The sequence below is a fragment of the Triplophysa rosa genome, linkage group LG16, assembly GCF_024868665.1.
Source record: "Triplophysa rosa linkage group LG16, Trosa_1v2, whole genome shotgun sequence".
NCBI classification, from domain to species: domain Eukaryota; kingdom Metazoa; phylum Chordata; class Actinopteri; order Cypriniformes; family Nemacheilidae; genus Triplophysa; species Triplophysa rosa.
The window spans coordinates 3,351,956-3,376,612 of record NC_079905.1 but is presented as its reverse complement, the minus strand read 5'-3'; the positions used below and the strand labels follow the sequence as shown (position 1 = coordinate 3,376,612).

At 42.7% G+C, this 24,657-nt stretch overlaps 1 protein-coding gene across 1 annotated transcript; it reads left to right on the top strand.

Annotated features, from left to right (window-relative positions):
* Nucleotides 1-3,710: 3,710 nt before the first annotated feature.
* On the top strand, nucleotides 3,711-23,280 carry cica (capicua transcriptional repressor a). The gene is made up of 20 exons (XM_057354591.1): nucleotides 3,711-3,866; nucleotides 5,944-9,582; nucleotides 10,411-10,539; nucleotides 10,648-10,798; nucleotides 10,922-11,018; nucleotides 11,292-11,474; nucleotides 12,088-12,220; nucleotides 12,315-12,584; nucleotides 13,762-13,859; nucleotides 14,761-15,595; nucleotides 15,857-15,996; nucleotides 16,104-16,264; nucleotides 16,896-17,080; nucleotides 17,171-17,584; nucleotides 17,700-17,860; nucleotides 17,939-18,063; nucleotides 18,321-18,472; nucleotides 19,916-20,047; nucleotides 20,354-20,479; nucleotides 20,711-23,280. Exons 2-20 carry the CDS (start codon nucleotides 6,105-6,107, stop codon nucleotides 20,974-20,976), a joined length of 7,236 nt encoding a protein of 2,411 aa, XP_057210574.1. The 5' UTR covers nucleotides 3,711-3,866; nucleotides 5,944-6,104; the 3' UTR covers nucleotides 20,977-23,280.
* Nucleotides 23,281-24,657: the final 1,377 nt, after the last annotated feature.

Sequence of the window (24,657 nt, the reverse complement as noted above, 5' to 3'; positions counted from 1 at the left end):
TCATCTAGTACCATCACTTTACCATAGTACCACCGTAGTAGCCCCTTAAAGTACTCCAGTGGCACTATGTGATGGTAAAACAAATAAATGACATGTACTATGATTTACATTCTACTACATACTACCTTAGTATGTGTCCTAAAATCATGCATACTAATTCTTGTAGTTTTTGTAAGGCATCATGCACCATGTTAACTGTCAAACCCTGCTGAAAACAATAGAAAATGTCTTTGATTGAATAATTATAATGGGAATTGTATTAATTTAAATGGAAACTAATGGTGTCTAGTCTACTGGTATGCAGGATTCTATTCTGTGTGATGTTATCTGGCAGATGAGAACCAATAAACACCATTAAAGCATATTAAAATAATGCCCAAAACATACTACAAAACGTAATTTTGTAATGGCTTTAGTGGAAAAAGCTAATGGTTCGTAATTGTATTTTAATGGAAACCATTATAATTTTTATGATGGTTTCTATTGTTTTTTTTTTCAGCTGGGAAAGTTCCTTCAGTTAAATAGCCTACATTTGCAATTATAACCACATTATAGGATCTCATTTTTTAAAGTTTTAGTTGAAGTTTAAACAGCGGTGTTATTTAGGCCTAAACGGTGTAGTGCCCGTCATCACGTTGGTTTAAAAAGCATTCAGGTAACAATTTTTTGGTACTATTTGACAGTTATGTAGGCCCGTCTACATCTACATTACTTGCATGTAGATAAAAAGAGCACAAAACAGAAAGGACTGTAATTTCAGATACCAGTTAGAGATAAACCAACATGCAAAGTGTACCAGGATTTCCCATCTGACTAGAAATACGCGTCCCATAAAGACCGTTAACACTAACGTTTCTAAACGAACCGAACAGGACATTGCAAATATTTGTGTGTTGATTTGAAACGACAATAATTTGTTTATGGATATGTGAAATAATTTAATACTCACCTAGATTAGTATGTAATCTTAGATCTTCTTTCTGTAACTATACTTGAGAAAAGAACTTGAACTTTTACCTCCCAACTTCTAGCAACGTCAACATTTAATTTGTGGTAAAACAGCGCCACCTGCTGCCACAACACTGACGCAGTTGCCTCTTTGTCGATGTTCTGGTACGTTGAAATGTCCTTTTCCGATTTGTTTCTATTACAGTTTAAACCACAGAAACAACTGTATTTACACTGTTTATATGCTGATGTCCCTGAAGAGTCCTTTAATGGTTTTTTGCACAATATATAGCGGTTATATTTCCCTTTTTATTGTATGTGAAGTGCAGAAATAGTAAGAGCGGTATAGTATTAAGACAGCCATACTTACTATGTTTAACTAGTAATAGAGATTCTATGGTTTAAATATAGTTTTCTTCGCATTATTTATGGTCATATGTCATGAGCTGCCACAAATTGACCTTCAGACATGTCTGTATTGTATCGATTAAAATTGGAATTTTATTTAGTTTTACAATGAAAATTAGCTTTTATTATTGAAATACAAAAATATTTTTGAAATTTACAATACTTTGCCAGCTGTGAAGAATTTTTCAGTGATTTTAGGTGATTGGTAAGTTGGAAAGTCAACATTCACACTCAAGTCAAGTACAACTGTTATTAGTATCAATTGTTTTCTATGGCAGAAATATGTTGTTTGTTACACTTATAAAAGTAACCAAAAAGTACCATAGTAATGTCATGGTGTTCTCTGAAGTACATTGGCGAAGAACAATGTAATACAATTAATAATACCAGAACATTTTTCAAAGGGCTTTTAAATTCTCCTTGCTTGGCATGCTTTCTTGTCTCTCCTCACCCTGCAATAGTCAAATACCTTACAGGAATTCATGAAGGAACTGAAGGAGGGCTGGTCACACACAGCTTGATTGACAAGGAGGCCTGGACTCTTGCTGGGAGGGCTCGTTGACCGGTTAAGGGTAGGTCAAAGGTTAAGTTTTGATAGAAAATAGGCCGTCTGCATTCTGGTTGTAACAAAGGACTAATTCATTTGTTTCTTTATTGTGTTTGCGTCTTTGACTTTTGTTTTGATTGAAATGGACCACTTTGTACTTTCTCTTTCAGTTCATCTAAATAAAAAAAAGAAAGAAGATACTATTAAATATCCTATAGGCTGTGTAACTTAGTCATCTGATATAAAAAGTATCCAGTACTTATGAAATTGAATGATTACACATGGTTTTTACCCACAATCCCTTTGTTGCGGCTCCTTCCAGTTGTTTGTTTTGGCATCATCAAGGTAAAGGGTTCATAACAGTTATGAGTAATTTATTTAAATGTTTTTGTTGGTGCAACGTTTAGGGCGTGTGTAGACCTCGGAGTAGTTTGTGCCTATAGTGTTGGTGCTTGGTTGAAAACCGCAAGGGTGTAAACAAATGCTTCTAGAGAAAAAGTGGAAAAAACTAGCACACAATGTAAAAGTGATTGTGTCGGTGTCGAGCACCAGTCATAATTTCGTTTTAAAGCAATTTAGAACGTTTACTTCTGTCAAAACTTCAGTTTCATTTTGAGTTCGTATAGTTCAAGGTAAAACTGCCATTTTAAGCGTTAACATAACTATAACACAACAAAGTTTTAACAAACGTGTAACACCAAAAAACTGGTCACAGATCTGTATTGAACATCAGTGGCCATGGCTCATCTTGAGCAAAACAACAGAGCAGGGTGTGGCGTGTACTTGAAGATTAGCCTGCTGTCTGAGATATACATGAGTGAGCGTGTGTTTGTTTTATGCAATTTCTCATTGCATGTAATAACTGCATGCAGAGAGCGTGACTATCCAGCTGAGCCAGGATGGTTACACATACACGCACTGAAGCCGCACTTTAATTCAAAGCAGAGCTCGATGGATAACCCCCCACTGCGATAAAATCACATTAAAAGTGAATTTGCAATGCAGAAATGTATATCTGGCACACTCTGTGTCATTGCATTGTAATTTTATATTTTGACTAATTTATTCTTGACCCTTTCTGTTTGGTTGCAGTGATGGCAACAGGCATAATGAGCTCATCACATGGCGTGGTCATTGGTCTGGAGACCCCCGCAGATTGACCAATCGCGGGGTGATGTGGTGACGCTGGAGTTTTTATCTTCCCGTGCTGGTTGTGAAAGGCGGGCTTTAAGGCTTCAGGTGACGTCATAACGACCCTGTAAATGCTCCGGGATTGGTAAAGGTATAAGACATATATTTTGCATCTTTTAATGCTTTTTAAGGTTTACAATTTAGTTCCGTATAGAACTGGGTTTACACCCTGTGTGTTATCTGCTTTGCTGTCAGACTTTATAATTGTACCAAGTCTCGCGAGTGAACTGTAACACGTTAACTAAACTATTTATTGACATCTAAAAATGTGTGCTGGTAATCCAGCCAACTACTAGCGTTGTCTTGCGTGATAGTGGATTAGTGTGTAGTGTACTAGTGTTAATATTCTCGATTTCGCCCACCTACTCCCTTCAAATGGCCCTCCCTTTTATTCTCATTGGCCGATGCAGTTTCAGGATCGCTCAGCTGTTTCTTGTTTTCCCATAACGTGATTCGTCAGAACGAGATGTCGATCAATAGGACTTTGACAGATAACTCCACCCACATCAACGCTGCCGCGTGTCCGATTGGCTACTGTACCCTTTCGTGAACGCTGATTGGCTGAAGGCATTAGTTGTCAAGGCTTAGGGCTTCATTCACCATTTTGCGTCTGTAGTGTAGCCTAGAACCTAAACGGCTGGACTTTTTTCTCATTTGGGTGGCTTTGCGGAAGAAAAACAGCCTTAGCAAAACCAGCCTCGGGGATTCCTTGGTTTCATCTGCTTAATTTTCGCATCGACGTTATTTCGACGGCGCCGTACGTATTTACGAGGTGAGTTGAAACTAAGCTTTGCTACAAATCTTTCGTCTGCAGCACTGCAGTGATCTGCCTATATTTTTACGCTGTGTCTTTCCTATACGACGCGGATCCTCGGAATCGGTTGCCACTGTCATATACAGTACACCTTATTCGTTTTTTATCTTTCTGGATTGAATAACATTGAGAGTGGGCATTTTAACATACACGGGGTGGGGTGGAGGTGCACTGTCAGCCTAAAAACTTTTTTCCTAAAAATGTTTGCCTGACACCACATCTGCATCTTAAACAAACTTATTGTCTCCATGCGTTTGACTTTCGTGGACTGTCATTTCTTAGATACAAAGTTATTTAGAGCAAACGTTGGCGATTTTTTGTTGTTGTTATTTTAACTTGGATATTTCCCTAATTGTGGCACACTCCCTCTCCCACTGTCGGTCCTTCTTTCTGCGGGCCCGTTCTCTTCCTGTTAACGGGCTAGAAGAAACATTGTGTCGTCTAAATAATACAAAATATCTCTCGATCGGTTACAATGTTGCGCGCGATCACGTCTTTGATGTTGTCACCGCGCAACGCATACGTGCATATCTTTTAAATAGCGTTTTAATAGAGCCCATCCTTAGTTATTACATTAAGTTCTATTAATATGAGTGAGATTATACGTTTTTCCACATATTCGTTCATATTATAGACAGCGTCGACCCCGATTCGGGAGACGGGAAACTGCTCTGCGGCCTTGTGTTATGGAGAAGGCCTGCGCCACTCGACTGTGTCGTAGGTGTGTGTAAGCGTAGAGTAGGGCACTACGACCAATAAAAGCGCTTGACACAGATACGGCGGTGTACTACTCAGCAAAAACTTTCGCAAGTCGACGACAGCAGCACCATTGTTGATAGCAAACAAGGCACTTTGTTTAAGGACGTGGTTTTAGGGGAAGTTGTGTTAGTTCATCAGGAGTGTCTTCGTTGCGTGGAAACACGTCTTGTGCAGTCGGCAAGACGTATTAATAACATTAAGTTATTGAGTTAGATCATTTCATGTGTGCAGTTGACAAACCAACAAAGAAGAGTAGTTGTCCAATACACTGCAATATGCTTAAAAACCAGACATGACTCACACCTCTATAACCAGACAATAAGCCTTATGTATCTGTTCAGTAGTTCTTACTGAAGTGTTTCATGTGATCATTTTCTTATTGGGGTGAATACACGCCATATCTTAGATTTGCATATTGCTTGCAAACTTGTGTTACAGTGCAAATGGCAGTGTGGTTAATGTGGTTTCTGCTCACAAGAATGGGGCAGTTTTGCAGTACGGACCCATAAAGACCCGTTTCAACGTAATAGTTTATCAAATGAGGTCATTCATGTCCAGGCCTTTAGATATAATGTAGTAATAACTAAATGTTTCATAATTATCATTTCATAGTCATAAACCATCTGTGTACATATTGAGATATTCAAACATTAATTCACATTTGACTGTACTGGATAATTTGTAATCCTGTGTTTTAGAGCCATCCGAGTGACTAAATATATTTATGCAAACCTCTGTGATAATAACTGCATATTTGGGTGATACACAGTCCGACCTGGACCCAGTTTGAATGGTAAATGGAAAGGATCTGTTTTGGTAGGAGGAAATAATGTTTAAGTTGTTATGTGATGGCATTGTACATTGATGTGTAGTAGTGCTGTGGCAGGAAATGAGGACTGTAGGGGTGGATTAGCTCTGTAACAAATGCAAAAAGGTCATTTGAAAGAGCGAGTGAGTGAGAGAGACATAGTCACAGAAATACCACTAAACAAGGAATTCCCCCGCCTCCTCTGATCCAGCCAAGAAACCAAAGTGTGTGTGACTTGTCCGGGCAAGTGCTTTTCTTTGTGTTCAGTCTTTGTCAAAGCATTTAGTGTTATTTTGTATCTATGTCGTACAGTGTAATTTTATATTTACAAAAATGTGATTAGATGCTAAACTATAAAACGGCATCTTTATTTTGAACGGTATGTGCTTTGTTCCTTGAATGAGCATTGTATTGTATAACGATCCATCGGTATACTGATCCCTTCTTATGTTCTGTGTTTCATTACAGGATCTAATTTAAGAAGGAAAGGACAGAGCAAGCAGGACGATACCAAAGGGAAAAAAGAAATAAGGGGCGGGATGCAAGAGAGAAACAGACTGGAAGATATTGATAGGCTGGGACACACCGGAAAACAAGAAGATTAAAGAATCTCCTAAACCTCGAAAGAAATGAAGCCCATTAAAAAACAAGGAAGACTGTCACCCCCCTCCACTCGAGCCAAGGGAGTTAAGAGAAGGACAGCAGATTGTAGCGCACAAGAAGAGAAGCGAGACACCGAAGAAAAACCCCAAAATTCACCTACCTCTCCCAAGAGACATATCTCCTCAAATTCAGACTCGTCGCAGGATGGGCCAGTGAGAAGCGGGTCTCCAGAAAAGGAGGGAGTCCAAAGCGACATCATTCTCAGTATAGCAGGGGATTGTGGGAAGGCAGAGGAGCGTCCTGGGAGATCCAAATCTGGTGGAACCCAGAGCGACAGCAACAGTAGCACGGCCAGTGCCAGCAATAGCCCTTCATCTAATCGCAAGACGGCCACTTTTAAGGCCCGTGTGCCCAAGAAGAAGTACACCTCTGAGCACTGTGCTGGAAACCATGGCAACGGCAGCACTCCCAGCACACCCCCACAAATCAGCAGCAGCAGCTCTCACAACGGTGCTGGTGCTAGCCAGGGCCCAGCTGCCTCTGTTGCACACGCAGACGCACACGGCCAAAGCCAGCCGGCTGAGGAGAGCTTCGCTGGGTACTCGCACAACAGTGTAACTGTTCCTACAGGTAGAACTGCTTGTGAGGGAGGAGAGAGGGATGGGATAAGTGCATCCAGTCCGCAGCGTTGTTCCTCGACAGATACAGCAAGTGAGCACTCGGCTGAACTAGAAGTGACAGCATCAGGACCAGATCCTCACTCCAAATCCCAAAAGCCACAAACACATAGCACTTCAACAGTCCTTGCCAAGGGTCTCAAGAATCAGAGAGTTCTGGCACGACAAAGCCCCAGATTAGGGGAGGGCTGGCCTCCCGATCGGGGCCGTAATATGTCGGGAGTGTTTCGTGCCGGCGTTGTGCGAAGAGTCAGCGAGGAGCACGGGAGTGTGGAGGTGCAGCTAAACGGAGAGAAGACCATATGCAAGTATCCTTTTCGAGTGGCTACAGATTTTGTTGATTTAATTTTGGATGCACCCCCTCCTGGAATGGCCCCAGTGGCTGTAGGCACACGAGTCTGTGTTCCCTTTGGAGGAGGTGATGAGGGCGGCGAGGGAGTTCGACAGTGGTACAGAGAAGGCATAGTCACTCAAGTTGATCAGCATCCTGCTGTGTCTTTCCCATACCGTGTCCAGCTACGGGAAGATCTATCCGATGAGAGGAGAGAGGAAGATGGAAGGGGGATCAACGCCCAGGCCATTTGGGTGGCACGACAGAATCTCCGCCTTCTGGTTCCTCCATGGGACTTGGAGCCCCCCCAGCCAGCTGAACCAGGGAGTGGCGGCAGGAGGGGGAGGGAAAGAGAATGGGAGGAAAGAGAGGAGATGGAGGTTGAGCAGGAGGTTTTTTGCCTGACCAGGCCCGCATTTGAACTTCAGACTTTTCAGCATCCTGTATCAGTACCTTTTACATCACCTCTTTCTTCATCCTCTGTTGTTAGCACTGCCATCACCCCTGTACTAAGTGTAGCTCCAAATAGAGACTGGGAACATAACCGAGAAAAGGATTATGAGAGAGACAGAGACTTGCAGAGGCACTTAGAGCGAGAAAGGGAGAGGCACAAGCACCATCCTCTTCATCCATCCACCCCAGAGGAAGACATGGAGGTCAGCCGTCTTAGCCAGCAAAGCAAAGCTCTAGGGCTTCCCTCTCAACATAGACCCATTCTTTCAAAACCAAGCTACCTCAGCACACACCCTCACCTTTCTATGGCTAGAGGCACCCCAATTGCACCTCACCTACCCCTTGCCCCTCATCCAAATCACCCCCCTGTGGTTTTGGGACTGGATTCAGCCACAGGGGCTGCAGTTATCTCCTCCACACCCCAGCTGCCTCCCCTGCCTCCTACGTCTTCAAGAGGCTCTCTGGACAAGACCCCCAACTCTAATTCACACAGTGCGTCAGGAGGGGGCGGGTCTGGGTCTTCCTCCTCTTCGTCACGTTCCCGCACGCCCCTCACGGCTGCTCAGCAGAGGTACAAGAAAGGTGATGTGGTGTGCACCCCTACAGGCATCCGCAAAAAGTTCAATGGCAAGCAGTGGCGCAGACTGTGTTCCCGCGAGGGCTGCTCGAAAGAGTCCCAGAGACGCGGCTACTGTTCCCGCCATCTCTCTATGCGCACCAAGGAGATGGAAGCTGGAGGTGGGGTGGGCCGAGACCGAAGTGGTGCCAGCAGCACAGGGACTATCACGCCTGACCTTCGCTTAGGTGGACGCACCAGCAGCGAGTACGACTGGGATGACAACTCTCGAGACAGCAGTGAAGCTAGCAGCCGTGGTGGGGACTCTCGGCCACGTCTGGTTATGGCCTCACTCATTCCACAAGAACTGTCACGTGATCTGGCCCGCTTTGACTTTGATGAGTGTGAGGCTGCTAGTATGCTGATGTCACTCAGTAGCTCACGCTCATGCACGCCTTCCTACTCGCCCGTGTCGAATCAGTCACCGTTCTCCCCAGCTCCGTCCCCCTCCCCCTCTCCGCTGTTTGGCTTCCGCCCAGCTAATTTCAGCCCTATTACCGCACCTTCATCTCTGACCCCTCGTCGCCCTCGCCATTTTAGTGGCCCCAAGATTCTGGGCACCCCCAATGCAGAACGAGAGCGCCAACACTCCGGCATCGTGCCCACTTTTCAGACCAACCTGACGTTTACTGTGCCTATGAGCCCCAGTAAGCGTAAGCTAGATGCCCCACCACCCCCTCTGCCCAGTGCTGACTATCCAAAATCTGATCCCCATGACCCTGCGCTTGGCCTCAATGCTGCAGGATTCCGAGTTCTGTCTCCCCAAAGCCAGCCTGTCACCCCTTCTTCTCTTTCATTCCCTCGACAGAGGAGCACCACAAGTCGGCCTTCATCCTCTGCTACCTCAACACCTCCCCCCATGCTAGTTTCCCCAACACCGCCCTCACCTCTGCCACAGGACCCTAGCTCACGGCGCATCGTTCCACTTCGTGATTCCCCTGTCATTGTTCGGAATCCAGATGTACCGTTAGCAAAGTTCAGCGATGGTCCCATGAGCCGTAGAGGAAGCTCACGCTCAAGAGAGCACAGCCAGCCTCCTCACCTGGCTGTGGGACTCCAGGCCCCCGTGCCCATCAACGGCGCTGCCACCAATGGAGCCGTTCTGCTCCGGAGTCCTCCACCCACCTTAGTCTTGGTGACCTCCTCCCAGTCTTTGACACCTGTGGCTCCCGGACATCAAACTTACTCAAACTCCACCACTTTAAATGTGTCCACCTCTGATACTGGTCCTGTCCTAGCAATATCTGGCTCGGGAGGGAAAGAGCAAGAAAGAAAGCCAGGTGGTCATGCAGATGCAGGTGGTGGTGCTTTGCCGCAGCCCGTTGCTTGCCATCCTTCACCTACAGCCCTGTTGCCCCTCATCCTCCCAGCTGAGTCCCCTCATCCTGCTCCTCGCAAGGACATCATCATGGGACGACCTGGCACTGGTAAGAAGCCTGGAAAGTAATGCTAATTATACTGTTTAAAATTGCAATCACTAGAGAGTCATCCATTGTGGGTAAACTATGCAAGAATGCTTTTATTACATTCTGTGATTTTGTAACGTACTTGAAACCGCAAGTGAACTGGGGGCCAAATTTTTGCAGAATATCTAAAAAGCGATTGTCAAATAGGTAGCAAAGTAGTTCCAGGTTTTCTGTGCATTTTTCTTAGAAAATGACTCCCACGTGTATCTCTCCAAAGAATTTTAGGAGCAACATTTAAGACAAGGTGTTACCTTTGAGCAGAAAGGTTTCCTCTGTGTTAATTCGTGCAGTCTAGAATTTGCTCTTTTGTTGTCTGGAGGACACTTTCTATTTTCTCTCAGACGAACTGAAAAAAGGGGGCTCAGAATGATTGAGCTGAGAATTGGTATGCAGGTCAGAAGCAGGTGTGTCTGGGTGGGTCTAGTTAAGAATGTTTTGTGCTTTCATGGTCAGTGTTACTTTAGGCACTCGCAGCATGTCTGAAATGAAATACAGGAAACTTGTCCAGACATGCACAGCAAAAGAGGATTAGACCTCCCCGATTCTCACACACAGACACACAGTTCACTGGAATGTCAGATGCCCAGAACATGTTACATACTTCTCTGTGTTGCCAAATGCTTACTGATGCAGGAATACAAATGAATGACTTTTACACTCGGATGAACATTTTCGCACAAAAACCTTTTGGTTTTAACAGTTCCTTCTTAAGAGAATAGAGAAGGCTGTATGTTATCTGAAACAGACATGTAATGCATATATGAAAGTCTTGTTTGTTTCTGCATACAGTCTGGACCAACGTTGAACCGCGCTCTGTACCAGTGTTCCCATGGCATTCATTGGTTCCTTTTTTGGAGACAAGCCAATCAAAAATGTCCACCCAGCCTACGGATGGCCAAACACTTCATCAGAGCAAAGGTAAACTCTGATAGAAGAGTTCAAGATTATGATTCACACAGTATAGTATATATACCACAAAACAGATTCAGGACATGTTTTTTTTAAATATTTCAAATCAAATTACAGAACCACGGTGTGGAGTTGCCCTTGTGACTGAGGGACGTACTGACCAACCAGCACCAGAGAGAGGTTCCCCATCCTGCCCTCCACCTGCTGAAGATCCACCTATGGAGAGAGAAGGAGGCGACAGTGAGACAGAGAGTGATGCAGATGATCTGTAAGTATCCATGCAAAAATGTTTGTGACACACGTTTACTAGTTAACTTGGGTTCTATTTTTGTGTAGCTTTTCTCTGCAATACTGTTTTTTGGACCCCACCTTAATCTTGTTACCGTTTCAGATTTTTTCCAGGTGTAGCCCATGATCCGTCTCCATCCGCCAGTGCGAAGCGACGCACACAGTCTCTAAGTGCACTGCCCAAAGAAGGTGACAAGAAGGTAAGGTTTTTGCTTCTAACCAGACATGAAATGCTAAAGTAACAAGTCACGATTCTCTTGGAAATTTCTTTAAAACGTAAAATCATTCTTTCCATACCAGTCACGGCTACAAGCTTGGCTTAGCTCTTTTGCTTTTGGTGATGACAGAAAATAGTCTTGCCTGTTCAGGTTACAGTTTTATGTATTATGTCAGTATTATGGTCTGTAATCATTTTCTTCTCTTTAGTAAGATGGTTACCGTTTTTATTCTTTTTTGTTCACACCTACACACAGAGGGAAAAGGACCACATCAGAAGGCCGATGAACGCCTTCATGATCTTTAGTAAGCGTCACCGTGCGCTGGTGCATCAACGACACCCTAACCAGGACAACCGCACCGTCAGTAAAATACTGGGCGAATGGTGGTACGCTCTGGGAGCCAAAGAGAAGCAGAAGTATCATGACCTTGCCTTCCAGGTACACAGTGATCTGAAATATTGCATTGAATATAAAGATCTTAATCTTTTGATCAAATAAAAAACATATAGAGTTAAAATTATTGTCTATTTTGCAGTGGTTGGTATGTAGAGAGCGGGGTGGTTGAATGGCTGTTGTGATATTTTAAAATCTCACAATATAAACACACACTATTTATTTAATTTTATGATTTAGATTTTTTTATTATACATCTTTACAGATTTTTACAAAGAAAACAGATGGTTTCCACTTTTGATTTTGATTTTCCAGCAAAATGCAATAGCTTCTTTAACATAGCCGCCTTGTTTTTTTTAAACCACATCTCATATAGTAACTGGTTCTCGCCATGGATGTAGCCGTAATAAATCATAATAAATAAATAAACCGCGTCTCATATAGAAGCCATTTTGTATGATCCAATCAATTATTGACTAAGCTACTAAAAACTTTTTTTCTTTTACTTTAAATAACATTATGAACATTATGGATGGATGTTGACTTTAAAAGGCAAATCATGGTAGTGAATTGAATAAACTGCAAATAACAGAAGCTATTGTGTTCCAATATTTAAATATTTCATTACAATTTCATTTTTAACTGATCTCTCTTATAGGTGAAAGAGGCACACTTCCGGGCTCACCCCGATTGGAAATGGTGCAACAAAGACAGGAGGAAGTCTCTGTCTGAGGGCCGGGGAACTCCAGGGGCCAAAGAAGCTCGCGAGCGCAGCATGTCTGAAAGCACAGGTCCGTGTGGGTGTTTATTTATATGTGTGGGTGTTTGTTGGTCTTAGTGGTGTGAAAGAGAACTGACGGAAAATTAACCCAGTTCTCTCCTCAGAGGGCCATTCTGCATCTCAGGGGCCAGAACCGAAAGGAGTGGGGCCCAGCTGGACATCACCCCGGGCTGACGGGCACGCAGGGCAGCATCAGCGACCTCGCGCCTTTTCTCAGAGTGCCGTGCATGCTCTGGAGAGTAGAGAGGAAGAGAGAGAGCTAGACGGTGCTGGTCTGTTTCAGCCCCGCCCCCAGAGGCGGGCCAGTGAGGACGTGACCAGTGACGAAGAGCGTATGGTGATCTGTGAGGAAGAAGGGGATGATGATGTCATAGGTGAGTGAAATGACAACTCCGGTGTATCAATGTGATCAGAATGTGACCAAAAGCTCAGGCTTTCTTGTGTATTTGTTGTTTGCGGCGCTTGCATCACTTTTGATTGATCATTCTTTTTCAACAAGCCCCAGTGGGTTAACATTTGATATGGTGGTTGGGCGAGAGTTGGGGAGAAGTATGCTATTACTTTGTATCTGATTGGACTTGCACTTGTGCCTAGTTTATAAAACTACAAAATACACGCACGCACGCACGCACGCACGCACGCACGCACACACACACACACACACACTTACATGTAAGAAGGGACATGACCTGAATAGCACAGATGTTTTTTTACTAGGGCCACTAGTAAAACACATGTTTCCGTTCAATATCAGAATCCTGTTAAATGATTCATACTGATCGGTAATTGATAATGCTGCTGTGTGTGGAATGTAAAATCCATCAGAAAATGATTATCTTTCTGTGATTTCTTTCTAAGATAAAACTTCTGCATTCCATTCTCATTCTCTCAGGCTTGACTTGACTGTTTAAGTTTGCTTTTCCCAAGAATTCCTTCTTTCTACTGAACACTCACACTTATTACTATTTGAAATACTTTTTATTAAAACAGAAATTGTTTTGTATGTTTTTAATTAGCTTAAATCTGGATTTTATCGATGGTTTCATTGAACAAACGCGCTTGGCCCAAAATTAACTTCCGGTCTGTGTTTGGATATAATATAACAGTTTATTTTATATTCACATTAATATTTTATTGTAATGTATGAAATTAATTCTACTCAACAGTTATTGATTCTTTGCGGAGGTCTACAGAAGTTATATTTGGGCCACATAACGTTTATGTTGTTGCCGCTGAAACCGTCTATACTGCTAATATTATTAACTCATTGTCGGCCACAAATTCATAAATGCTTTCTGTAAATACAAAACATTACTGATTGGTTTATAAACTTCAGCCTATTTTTCAACCAATGCTCAATTTTGACCTCGGTCTTAGTGATGGAAAAAACATCAAATAACATACATCACTAATTTGAGCAGTATTTGGATCGTGTTCAGCAGCCGAATCTGTTTTTTGATAGCCAGCATCTCTTCACTGCTCATCTCTCACCTCCATGAGTGTGAGATGTATAAGCTCAGATGTCTCAGTTTTAATGTGGTTTCTTCACAGAGGATTCGCTTACCGAGGGCTCTATAGACCTGAAGTGTAAAGAGAGAGTGACAGACAGCGATGACGACAACGATCATCCAGACGAAGCTGACTGCAAGGTAAAGCTTTACACACCACATGTCGAAATGAAATGACATGACATTCCTGTAGGAACTACAAGCTTTTTTAAACGTTTTGTGTGTTTATTATGAAGGCTGTTGTTTTGAACGCATTTCATTTTATTGAGAAGCTAGCTGTTATTAATAACTATCCACATCCACCTGTGATATGTAGCCCAGAATAAAGATGCAGCTCTGAATTTTTTTATCTGTAAAAGGCCAAAGATTTCTCGTTGAAAAATATGCTTTGCATTAGACCGGAGCCGTTGAATATGAGAGTTACGACACTCACATAGACCTCCATAGGAAGAATGGAATGCGGAAGTAACTCGCGTCATGGAGCGTCATGGGCTCCATGAACCACGTGACCACACGGCGGCGAAATCGAGTGTCATAACCCTCATATTCAACGGCTCTGCATTAGACTTGCCTCATTACCATAGCAACAGAAAAGATATTTGCTCTCAAATGAGTATTTACACATCTAGGCTATTTTAACATCTTTATGTTTGTCTGGCAAGTAACTTCTGTTTCACCAGGGTTTGTTCATAAGACAGCCCAGTTCTGTCATTATTTATTCGCAAGTTTAGTTCAAAGCTGCAATCGATAACTCTTTTGGTTAAAAATAAACAAAATTAGTAAGCTTATAATAATGACGTTATGTGAGCAGTTGGGCACAAATTTGCAGGAAATGTCCGTTTGACTTAATTTGACTCGCATAAAGAAGATTGTTAGGAAAGTAACTGCAATTTCATGTTTCAAACAGAGATGCCGATGGAGTTGTAAAAGTTACCGATTTTAATTTTAGACTCATTTGATGCTCATTTGAACAGTCATCAACAGTTCTTAGTTTCCATGCTCCTTTAAGCTATTTTCTCTTTCTATTTTCCTCCTTTTGTAGCGCACTTTCCACCCGGTCCATTCCTCTTTGAAGTTTTCTCCTGGTGAAGAGGGGCAAGAGAACACAAAGAAGAAAAGAAGAGGGATGGGGGGAGCGGAACAGGAGAATGGGGAGCTTAAGGAAGGCAGAGGAGGAGGAGGGGGACAGGTTCCTCCTCATCCAATTTCAGCCTCAGTGGCTAGCCAAAATGCTACGATGCCTCACGGTGCGGGGACATACAACGTTGGCGCTGTACGGATGGCCCCTACCATAGTGACCAATGTCGTTCGTCCCATCACAAGCACCCCTATCCCCATCGCCAGCAAACTAGCTGACGGAGGCGTGCCTGTCGGGACCTTACCTCTAGATTGGAAATCCAAGCTACTGATTGGTTCTGGCGGGGCAGCAGGGGGTGGGTACCTACCCTCTTCTTATCCTAAACCTAACAGCCAAGGAAGCTTAGTCACCGGGGTAGTCCTAGGAGGCACCTTCTCTAACCAACCCACCGTTCAGCTTATCACCCCACCACACCCTGCTCCCTGCAATGGGACGGCGAGCAACAGCTCCGTACCCCTTCCCATAATTCATCCACAGTTCCTTCCTGCCGCCTCTATAACATCCGCTAGTGTTGGAAAACCCGTGACACAGGTGCAGTACATCCTTCCAACGTTGCCTGCATCAGCCAATCCTAACAGCCCGTCCTCCCTGCAGATCCAGCAGCCATCCAGTGTCCTTGCTTTGCCCGGTGCACCACACAATCACGCGACCCTAGCCAATGGGGTACACTCAGGGGCAGGCCAAGGAATAAGATATGCCTCAGTCCCAGCAATGGGAGGAGTCAGCCCAGGTGGTGGAGGTAAGATGTGAGGCAGTGAAAAAGGTGGAATCGACTTGTGCAAAAAAGTATCATTTGATTGAATGTGAATTGTGGAGAATTTACAAACATTTAAGTAATGGTTGATTATCTTTGTAACACACCACCCTGGCTTGTTTTTAGTTTGCTTTGGAAAAGATTTTACAAACATTTTGGACTAATGGACCATGCACACAATGTTGAGAAAATTGTATTAATTCTATTCTTGGCCTACACTATATCATTCTTTATGTCTGTGTGCAGTTCAAGCACAGTCCCCAGTCCTGCAGAGCAAGATGCTGGTTCCCATGGCAACTGTCGCAGCAGGATCCACACCTCCGCAGCCAATTCCTCTGGTGGGTCCACCCCTTCCTGTTCAAAATGGGGCTCAACCAGGAAGTAAGGTAGATTGGCTTGTGATACTAACACACTGCACAAACATTTAGTATTATTTGTATTCACCATAGATATATCAGATCACACCTTTGATGTATAAATATATGCTTTCCAGATGATTCAAATTGCACCGATGCCAGTGGTCCAAACAAATATGCATCCCGGAGGCTCAGTGCATACTGGTACCTCCTTCCCTGTCTCTATGGCAACCGCGACTGTCATGGCCTCTGACCCCACCCCTCCACAGACTGTACTTTTGACACCACCACCCACGAGGTAAACTACTGCCCACCTTCAGTCTACTAATCTCTAAAAGAAACCTTCTGGTGATCGCACTTGTTCTTGGTTTAGCATCCTGTTTAACCAATCAGAGTTAAGGGTTTGAGAAAAGGGTGGGATTAGTCCTAAAGCTGGTTTAGGGGGTTGTACATTATTCTTATTTAAAGGGACACTCTGCCGAAAAATGATAAATGACTCACCCTCAAGTCGTTCGTCAACCCTTGGACCTCCGTTTATCTTCAGAACGCAAATTAAGATAGTTTTAAAGAGGTCCGCAAGCTTTCTGAGTCCTCCATAGACTGCAACGTAACCAAACTTCAAATCGCTGAAAGTGAGTAAAGATATCGTTGAAGTAGTCCATGTCACTCCAGCGGTTCAGCTTTAATTATACAAGGCGACGAGGTTACGTTTTGTGCGCAAACAAAAATACAGCCTATATTCAATTATATTCCCGTTAGATTCAAACGTGCGTTCACGATAGCATCTGGGGTCAACACTGCACGACGCATGCGTGTGGTTCTGACGAGCACGCGTCGTGCGGTGCTGACCCCGGATGCACTGTGAATGCAGGAATATAGAGGTCAAGATGACCTTCTACTTTTTTCTTTGCTTTCCTTCCATCCCTCAGGATCACATACGTCCAGTCATCTCCTGGAGTAGCCACACCTTTGCCATTGGGATCTACACCTGCAGTCTCCTCCACCCACCAGGCTCCATCCCCTGCAGGTCGACCTTTCTTGCAGTCTCCAGTGGCAACTCTTGGCTTTACTGCAATTGCCCCTGCTGGCCAGACTTTGGTGCAAACTATCCCAAGTATGATTGACAATCCTGTAAACCAGTAACAGTTTTATCTCATATTATTTTAATATTCAAATATTATTCTTATCTTATATTCTACCACAGGTCAGCCACCCCTCCTGGCTCCATGTCCGACCCCGAGCGGTCTGTCACAAGCTGCACAAGCCTCGACAGCCACCCGTCAGGTTGTAACTGCAGTTTACCCAAATGGCAGTCTCGCTGGAGGGGTTGTGTCCATAACAGCAGTGTCACACAGCACCGCAAGTTCCACATCCACCCCAGTGACATCCTCATCATCTCAAATCAAAACCTCCTCAAACCTGACTGCGCAACCGCACACGCACACAGATGCGCAAATGCCGTCTCAGGTAAAAATGCAGATGGAGGGTGAGAGAGGAGCAGAGTCGAAGAAAAAAGATGCACTGAGAGAACCCCTAATGTCAAAGAATGGACGTCAGACACCATCTAGTGGTGTGGAGGAAGCTGTGCAGCCCACCGGTACATCACACATAAATGCAGGTAATGGTTAGATGATAAAGTTTAGTTATAATAAAAATTTTTATTACTTACAAAAGTAGCTGGCAGTAGCTTTTTGGTGCTGGTAGTATGCTAACTGACCAATTCTATTCCACAGGTCAACATTATGAACTAAAGGATGATGGAAAGAAAGGAAGCAAATCAGAGAGAGAGTACGAGAGAAATGTTGAAGGGGCCTCGTCTCAAACAGAGAGAGCTGAGAGAGCGAGAGCGATGGACGGAGTGACCGAGACTCCATCCGAGACCAACAACAAGGAGGTGTGACTTGTTTTTCTCTTGTTTTTACCCCTTTGCAACAAAGCGGTTCTCGTCAGTCTGGTTTTATTTCACTTTCAGGCAGGACGGAGGGATGCCTGTGCTCTGGACCCTCCACCACCTCCTGTGAAGACTGACTCCCCCTTGACTAAAAAGACCAAGTTCCGCCCACCTCCACTTAAAAACACCACCGATGCTGCTGGCAGGTGAGTGATGTTGCAAGAGATTCTTTTTTAATTAAATATTTAATTTAAAGAAGAACTTACGATATAAACATGTGTTTTTACTAAAATCAGACATATATACTGTAGATATATGAAAACACAGATTATACACACAGATGTTTGCTTGAATATGTAGACAGGCTACTGATTACATTTTTGTGCACCATCTTTCTGGAAGAGAAAGCCTGTTATTTTTACTTCTTCTAATTTCAGTCTTGATAAACTGCATTCTTTCTCAGGGTGTTATTCGGCCCCTCTTTTGAAGAGCGTCTTGCCAAGTTGCCGGAGTTTAAACCAGAAGATGTCCTTCCCTCTCCCAATCTACAGAGTCTTGCAACTTCACCTAGAGCCATACTGGACAGCTACCGGAGAAAGAGAAGAAACTCCACAGGTCAGATTGTTGAACAGACGGCTATTCTTAAAATTCTAAACAATACCATAAAACATATGAGTTCACAGGGGTGTCCCCGACTAAGAATTTACATAGTCGAATCAGAATTTTCACGTCTTGCCTATAGTCGACTGATAGTCGAATCAGACGTGTGTGTGTTTATGTGTGTGCGCGCACGCCCGTACATGTGTGGACGACACCAGGTGATTAAGGCAACATTAATGCACCAAAAAACAATCAAACATTAATTTACAGAATTTGTTTAGAACAGAATATACCTTTATAATAAATAAACAAAATAAGCCAGAATCAAGTCACAATGTGCAAAATAAATGTGTTTAGGCAAAATGTCTGAAATGCAGGGGGACATAATTTTGAAAACACAAGCCACAAATACTAAAATTAATTTACCTTAAACATCACGTAACAATGCTGTGCCATACAATACTAGACCAGATCTCGCCTCAAAACTATTTTTAAAACTACTCGATAATAATTAATTATTTTTTACAAAAGGGAATACTGCACATTCATTACTAATGAACTACCAATAAAGTGACTTTATTTACCGCATGTAAAGGAGGAATGCAATAAAGCATCTTACAATTTAAACAGTCAAAAAGTCCCTTTCACCCTTTTTTCCTGCACACTCTTTCTCCGTCCCCCTGCCACGCATGCTTGCTTTCAGTTCCAAAAGTCTGTGCCGAGCTTGCTATATATGGTGATTGTGATATTTTACTTAATTTTTTTATCATGCAGCGCAAAGTTAGTCTAAGTAACGGACTACGTGCATTTAAAGAGAAGGTGTTCATTCATATTTAAATGCCCAAACATTCAGTAAATTACAAATGTTTGGAAACTGTACACATTCATTTGCGAGTCATCTGCGGGTGCGTGTGGAACGTGCTGCTTCTCTATACCGGTCTCACACCACAGAAGACGCGGATAGACGCGATCCTGTGCTGCGTCATAGCCAGACCTTGCGCTCGTATGCGCTGGGGGTTTCAGTACCCAAATTAGATACCCTAAAACGTCCCATTTCTTTACATCATAAATAGCGCAGTGCATGCATGTCTGCTATGTCACTGCCCACATAACCAAAATGACATGATCCCCATTGCACAACACCTTTGCGAAGATTCGACTGTGAGATTGGTAGTCGAATCAGGCTCCTCCGATCGAAGCATCGAATCGTCGACGATTCGGGGTCACCCCTAGAGTTCACACAATGAAACGTGAAAAATTGTTGTACATTGAAGTAGGGATCTGAACATTTGAGAGGCCAGAATGTTTTAGAAACACGTAGATGGGTTCATTTCACTTGCGCCACTAACCAACAACTTGGTGACTACCAAAAATATCACAACAAACATGGCGCCCCCCTCGTATTTTCTTCTGAAAATCTAAAAATCACAGTTTCTTCTTTTCTTTTTCTTTTCTTAGATCTAGACTCCGCCGATGACCCAAGTTCACCGAGGAGGAAGAGTCGTCGTCTGTCCAGCTGCAGCTCAGAGCCCAGCACGCCCAAGAGTGCTGCCAAGTGTGAAGGAGACATCTTTACCTTTGACAGGACCGGTTAGCCTATTATTATTATTATTATTATTATTAATAATCAACATTTATTCATTAAGCAGATGCTTTTATTTAAAGCTACTATGAGATTTAGCGGTTAGAGAATGGCATAAGACGAGAGGAGGGTTTTTTCTTTTTACATATTTATATTGTTAATAAACGTAATAGTTACACAAGTTCAAGAAAAATGTGTATTAACACTGTAAATTAGTACATCAGAATACAAAAAAAAAACTTGGATCATCATCCAAGAACGTTTCGGTCATTTCTTGTTTCTCATAGTTTATTTTCTTCTTTTCTGTTCATCAGTTGGAGAGACGGAACATATTCTGGAGGAGTTGGAGCGCGTGCCTCCCTCGTCTCTGCGTCGAATGCTGGACCAGCGGCGAGCGCTCGTAATGCAGCTGTTTCAGGAGCATGGCATCTTTCCCTCAGGTGACAACCCATCGGAATTATCTCATTATCATTGAGCCAGACTTGACGATCACTGTGCCTGATCAAGCCAATTTTGATTGGGGATGATATATAATGTAATGTTATGAAATGGATTTACATTTTATTTATCCGCTGCTTTGATCCAAGCATTTTTCTCTAATATCCAACAATAAGCATTGTGCACAAAGCTACGTCATAATATGTAATAATCTGCACGTTTTTCTGTTGTAGCTCAAGCCACAGCTGCCTTTCAAACTCGCTACTCGGACACTTTTCCCAACAAGCTGTGCCTGCAGCTGAAGATCCGCGAGGTACGGCAGAAGATTATGCAGAACGCCAGCAGTTCGGAAGTCATAGGCGTGGCCAGCAGCTCTGACTCCGCCTCCACCCCTGGACCATCCAATCCAGCGCCCAGGGAGAATTCCGAGCCGGAAGAAAGGAGGAGGACTTCGGAAGAGCCAAAGAAAGACGCGGGCGATCTGCCGGAAACGAGATGAAGAACGACGGAGAAGATAAACGGAGCGGAAAGACGAACGATGAATGTAGGGACGGACGATAGAATTGCGTAAAACCATTTCCCCTGCCGTTATACAGCTCTCGTGGATCTATTCTATCGGAACCGGTTACGTTGCCATTCGGGTTCACTTCGTCGATGTTTTGTTGTTATATGCACACACATGCTCACGGTCACACACTTTATGCAATGAACACAGAAACGTCACTTTCACACGTTAACAAGTTGCACAAGTATCGTACTCGTTTGCATATGCCACTTAGGCAGTCATTGGTCCGCCTCGGCATTAGGGGGCGTGGCTTCACTTTCTGTCTGAATTTTCGGGCCCTTCAATGCTGTATCACAGGCAGCACCAAACCAGCCTGTCTGCACATGCTCAGTAAGCCCCCGCCGGGCAAACACGGGGCTAGCACAGATTTTTTTTACCGAATGGACTGAATGTTTTAATGAATAGAAGATATCTTAGACTGTTTGAGGTACCGGTAACTTTCAATCCAAAATGGGGAGGGGGGAAATGCGTTTGCACTTTTATTCGTTAGAGACTGAGATGGAAAGCAGTAGACGGGGAGGAGCAGGGTCTTCATGCGAATATTACGCCCCCGTTGCGGGGTACATGCATTTGCTGTTACTGTTCTTCAGCGTGGGCTGTAAATTTAAAAACAGGTTTTTTCCCAGAAGCAACAAACTCTACGCTCGTAATCACCTAGACCAGCGGAGCAGAAAACAGAGGCTACGGCGACCGCCAATAACGCATAACAACACAGCACATTCAAACCGAAAAAGGAACACATCACCCTCAGAAGAATGAAAAGAAGATGTAAAGGAATAGAGACACTACCCCTCTTTGAATCAACTCGTAGTTACGCTTTGTCGTTTCGTTGTTGTGTCGTAATGGTGGAATTGACTGATATATTTTTTTGTATTAGCTTGCGCCTCTCCTCTTACTCGAGTAATATTTTCAGCATGGACTAATCCAGCTATCTAAGTGTTGGAGCAAATAAGTCATAAGAAAGACTCTGTTTTAGCTGAAGCTCCTCTTCTCTGGCCTCAAGTTTAGGTTTTTCCCGTACACTGTATATAACCGTAACGGCTGGGGAAGGGGGGATAGGGTGGGCTAAAAGCTCTCTCTGTTCGTTTCCTCTATTCTTTCGTTATTTTTTATATTTCAATCAGGTGTTTGCACAATATGTGGTCCTAGACCATGGTTTAAATCAGGAAAGTATTTGTTTTTAGATATTTAAAAACTAACCAACAACCTTGTTCCATTGTGTTTGATTCTCCCCCTTTCGTATCCCCCTTATTTTTTCACGTCCTTGAAACTTTTAACTGAAGTGTTGATGGAAAGCGCCACTTTAAGCGCTGGTCTGGAGTCAGAGTAAGCTTTGCAGTCTGGCACGACTTCGGGATTACGCAAGGGACGGCTGACCCGAGACCAGCGCTGTGGCGGCATTTCTCAGGATCTCCTCTTTCTCGCTCTGCCTCTTCTTTCATTGGTGCAATAGGACATGTGGGTGGGAAATTTTTATTGAAGTAGATGAGTCACCTGTTAGTGCCATAGATTTCCACTGTACGAGCTGTAATAAAATGATATATGTATTGAAAAGAGAGGGGGGATAAAGAAATATAATACATTTTAGAAGTGAGTCTTGAGAGAGAATCCAAACTGAACAAAACTAAAATCTAAAAAAAAAAACGAAAATGGATAAAAAAATTAACCTAGCACTTTTTCGCGTCTGTTTTTGCTGAAAGAGAAGGAGTGATGAGTATAAAAATGCTACTCTGTCTTCACTTGAATGTGTGACAATATAAATGTATAAATATATCTATATATTTCTATATGTCCATGATATACAGATGTCTGTGTGTGTGCGAGCGAGCGTACGGGCGTATACATGACATGCACCTTAACAAAACCCCTTCCCAAGCAAAAGCGTTTTATATTTTTCCAGAAATAATGCAGGGGCACTACTTCAAAAGACTGTTAGCATATGCCTGTTAACTGGTGGCTACTGGAAAGATGGACTGAATTGAAAGGCATATATAATCATTCAACTCGATTCTTATTTTCGGCACTTCTTTTGTCCTTCCCCGACATCAGACATGCTTGCACACACACAAACATACCCGCACATGTATGCGTGTACAACTTATGATTGTGTATTCAATAAACTGTCTTTACTTTGGAGGAGTTTTAGAATGAGATGGGTGAGTGCAAACTCATCAGCAGGCATGTTGACCATGTGCAATATTTCTAAACAAGAGATTATTGAAAAAGATTAAAGACCTAACACAATTCCTGGTTGTTGTGCAGTTCTTTGCTGACTGATAAAACTTTCTAGTTAAGCTGATATATTTTATAAACATTTCATCATGTAATCACTATGATCATTTATGTTTTTAGGTACGTTCAAAGGATAATACGTAATGTTCTTGTATGTGTGTACAGGTAAAACCACAAATCTACATGTTAAATATACTTACTTGTATATTTTAATATCATATAGTAATGCTTTTGACAGGTGGTTTTATCCAATGTGACTTTCAGTGCATTCAAGGTATACATTTTATCAGTATGCGGCTATATACAGTATATATTCTATTACTAACATTTATATTTATAATAGAAAGTAGCATAAGAGAGATGTATCCTCATTGTTAATTTTTTCCTATATTTTTGCCTTGACACATTTACACATTTCTTTGTCTCCTATATATACTACGCTATTATATATACATACACACACACTTCATATAGCTTTTGTACTTTAGTTTCAACAAGTGTTAATAAACACGTTAATATAGGAACCAACCAGCTTAAAAAAAAGTTTTATTATTCTGCAGTATTTCTAGGTCTGTAATCAAATTGGTGACAATGACCACATTAAGACCTTTTGGACCATGAAGGCAGATATCTTTGCTTGCATTGAATCACAGAAGATTCTCGTTGGAGCGTTCTTCAATAACACTGGGATAACATGGACCATCAGGTTTTTCCATAAACTTGTCGAGTCTTTTCCAACTTAAGTTCTCTCATTGCAAATACGACTTACCAAACACTAAAAGTACCATTTCATGCCAATTCATATCGATTTTTTCATTGTCAATTAAAAATGACAAAAGATCTGTTAGGCCTGTACCTTTTTACAAGAATAAAATAAATAGAGAACGATTTATTCACAGATGTGAAATCTTGCCATCAATCTGTCTGCAGTTAAAAAATTCCATGTCCTGTGATTCATTCATAGGCCTACTATCGTGGTAGGCCTATACAATTCTAATTATTCTGATTGTCCTATCTGGTCACCAAATAAAACAATTTCTGGGGCACCACTGTTAAGGTAACATCTTTGGACTGCCCTGCTGAAAAAAACTATAGATTCTAATGGTCCAAATTACAAATAATCCTTTACACAATAAAACCATTACAACATTTTTCATGTAACTTAGTGTGAACTTATTCCAACAGGATTTAATGGTGTGAACTATTGTTTCCCATCATCCCACCAATAGAGTCCAAAACATTACCAGCAGAGAGGCCGTTTGTTTCTATTAAAACTACTTTATAAAACAATGCTTTATTGCAGAGTGAACTGTGCGACACCTTCGTCTATCCAGTTGTTTTGAGCCCAGAATAAAACCTACAGTCGAACTGCATTTCCCACGA

Bases quoted from the DNA above. Each gene is read 5' to 3' on its own strand.
- cica (XM_057354591.1), top strand. From the start codon at position 6,105: ATGAAGCCCATTAAAAAACAAGGAAGACTGTCACCCCCCTCCACTCGA. The intron at 18,064-18,320 runs GTGAGTGATGTT...ATTCTTTCTCAG, and splicing joins ACCACCGATGCTGCTGGCAG to GGTGTTATTCGGCCCCTCTT. The intron at 18,473-19,915 runs GTCAGATTGTTG...TTCTTTTCTTAG, and splicing joins AAAGAGAAGAAACTCCACAG to ATCTAGACTCCGCCGATGAC.